The 3,135-nt window shown below is 36.4% G+C and overlaps 1 protein-coding gene across 1 annotated transcript in view; it reads right to left on the bottom strand.

Annotated features, from left to right (window-relative positions):
• Nucleotides 1–1,438: 1,438 nt before the first annotated feature.
• LOC104288363 (regulator of G-protein signaling 7-binding protein-like) overlaps nt 1,439–3,135 on the bottom strand; it is a gene marked incomplete at its 5' end in the record, with an annotated part of 7,851 nt that continues 6,154 nt past the window's right edge. The window contains one exon of the mRNA XM_009887158.1: nt 1,439–1,967. Coding sequence (XP_009885460.1) covers nt 1,876–1,967 — 92 coding nt within the window. The remainder of the gene's footprint in view (nt 1,968–3,135) is intronic.

Below are 3,135 nucleotides of genomic sequence, written 5' to 3'. Positions count from 1 at the left end.
TCCCCTGGCAACTCTAGTTTAAAGCCCTCTTCGCAAGGTTGGCGAGATGTATTTGTTCTCATTGCATTTAAAGTATTTATTTGGGGCCCTGATTATTCAAAAATATTTTTTTCTGTCTGGGAGACTGAAAGGTGAACAGATCAGTCCAACCTGGAAAAAAACAAAACTCTCTGCTATATCTGAGCGAAAAGAAAAATATCCTTCCAGAGAAATGCTGGAAGCTAAGTTATATGACTTCCTAAAACTGGAATGGTGTGGCTCTGACTGGATCACTGTTCAGAAAGAAAAATTCCTGCCTTCCCCTCTTGGGATTAAACTAAATCTCAATTTTTGGGCCTTGCTATAGACAGTACACTAATATTTCTGACAATGTGGGTGTTTCCTTCCTTTTTCAAACAGCATTCCAGGAGAGAAAAAATAGTAGAAAAATCAGTCAGATCAAATTTTGTAGGTGCCAGATATAGTTCAGTGAATAGCTATCCCTAACAAACTGCTTTTGGGAGTGTAGTAATATCCTACCCACCACTAAACCCTTATGTAGTAAGAAGGAATTTGGTTCCTGTTGACATGCTGGGTCATGGTGGAGTCGCAGAAGGGCTTGTAGTCACCTTCCTCATGTATTACTGTCTACAATGGTATGGTGACCTGCTCTATACGGCAGTTACAGATTGTTATGGGTTTCATAGCATTGCAGTCTAGCACAAGTTTAGTTGTGGTGCCTTGCCTATCATCCTGAAATATCAGTACAATGAGTCTGACCTATTCATATCTATTGCTGCTACTAGCTGTCATTTTAGCATTTATATATTCATCATAATTTTTTGTCTGTCTTTGCAAACATACATCTTGTTTCCATACATCATGGAAAAATTACTAAAACTTTTTGTAGTACTCTGACAACAAAATTAGAAAAAAAGATACATTCTGGCAATATAACTAGAAACAAGACAACATTTAATTTAAATAAAAAACTTTATTAACAATATAAAACATTTAATATCTTACAGTCTGAGATGATTCTGGCATGCCCTATAAGAGTTAATACTTATTGATATGCAGACATCATGCTATACATTATTTTGGAAACAAAATGGGTTGGTGTTGTGTTTTACATTGTTTATTTTAATACACTTTCTTTTAATAAATTATTTATTTTTTCCCAAAAGCTTGTAGAGATACTATCGGCTTAAAAGGAAATCTGTTACTTCTATGCATTGTACAGTATGTAGATATTAGGATTTCTCTGTATTTACAAGTTCTAAGTATTTTCATATATGGTTTGTGTATCATAAATTAATATATTTTTCTATGAAGCTTTTCAATTGGGATATAGTGGAAGACTAAATATGAATGAGAGCACAAAAAGCAACTGGAAATTTTGTGAAAATTCTGTTACAATATTGTTTAAATGTTTTAGAACTATAATACTTTTGCTGTTAAATAGTTTTCTATGCTTAAAGACTGTTAGAATATGATCAAGTATTTTAACATGATACTAATAAGAGTACTGTACTATGCACAAACTTTTAGCTGTAGTTCAAACAATAAAAAAACTTTTAAATCATCTTTTATCCATAATTCATGTGTCTTTTTCTCTGAGTGGTTGAAAGTAAGCATGCAAAACTTACTTTAAAAAGTTTTAAAACCATTCTTAGTTATGCTAGATCTATTCCACAGCTGGTTCTTGACCACCATAACTTTAGAATATTAAAACTCTTATTTTGAAAAGGAGGATGGAGCAGAAGAGAAAAAGCAATAGGTTAGTGTAGAAAATATACTTTATAATCAAAATTAGTAATTTTTATCTTTTCAATGGTCAAATGATAGTGGTTTAATCAAAATTATGATTTTCTTGGTGTTTCTGTATCTAATCTTCTAACTTGAGAAAAGGCAACACAGTCCAAAGAATCTTCGCTTCCGTCTTCTTACTAATGGGTAAGGAGTCAAGTTTAGGAGGCTGCTATCATCTGTGATGGAAAAACCCACATTTTAATACAGCGTGTACACGTGCACACACACAAAAGACTTTATATCATTTCTGTGTCCTAACAGCACCTACAAGACCAATTAGTAGATCACATTGTTCTAGGGATAGAGAAAATAATAAACTGATTTTAGTATATAAGCGTCTTAAAATACTAATTATCAGGATCCCCATGATAACGCAATAGAAATTTTGGCAAGAAGAATACCAGTTCAATGATGAAACCTAAAGGAAATTATACCTTCAGTACTGGGAGACCAAAGCCAAAATACTCCTGCATGGATGAATAATATTAAGGTCCCAAATAATACCTAAAGATGAGTAGTTTGAGATCTTGAAGACATGCAAGTTCGGAAATGTTGATCCTAAGGTTAAATTCTGGCTTAATTTAAAGAAGAGAAAAAATATTGAGTGGTCGCTTGTGCACATCAGTGAGAATTTCCATTTAAAACTCCAACATTGGAATATCTTAGAATCATAGAATCTTTATGGTTGGAAGACACCTTTAAGATCATCAAGTCCAACTGTTAACCTAGCACTACCAAGTTACTACTAAACCATGTCCCTCATCACCACGACTACCCATCTTTTAAATACCTCCAGGGATGGTGACCCAATCACTTCCCTGGGCAGCCTGTTCCAGTTTTTGATAACCCTTTCGGTGAAGAAATTTTTCCTAATATACAATCTAAACCTCTCCTGGTGCAACTTGAGGCCATTTCCTCTTGTTCTGTCATTTGGTACTTGCGAGAAGAGACCACCTCGCGACAACCTCCTTTCAGGTAGTTGTAGAGAGCAATAAGGTCTCCCCTCAGCCTCCTTTTCTCCAGGCTAAACAACCCCACTTCCCTCAGCTGCTCCTCATAAGACTTGTGCTCTAGACCCCTCACCAGCTTTGTTGTCCTTCTCTGGACACACTCTGGAATCTCAGTGTCTTTCTTGTAGTGAGGGGCCCCAAACTGAACACTGCACTCGAGGTGCAGCCTCACCTCGAGTGCTGAGAACAGAGTGACTATTGTTTCCCTAGTCCTGCTGGCCACGCTACTTCTGATACAAGCCAGGATGCTGTTGGCCTTCTTGGCCACCTGGGCACACTGCTGGCTCATGTTCAGGCAGCTATCGACCAATACCCCCAGATCCTCTTCTGCCAG

The sequence above is a fragment of the Charadrius vociferus genome, unplaced genomic scaffold (assembly GCF_000708025.1).
Source record: "Charadrius vociferus isolate BGI_N301 unplaced genomic scaffold, ASM70802v2 scaffold1026, whole genome shotgun sequence".
NCBI classification, from domain to species: domain Eukaryota; kingdom Metazoa; phylum Chordata; class Aves; order Charadriiformes; family Charadriidae; genus Charadrius; species Charadrius vociferus.
This window is presented reverse-complemented; position numbering and strand designations above follow the sequence as displayed.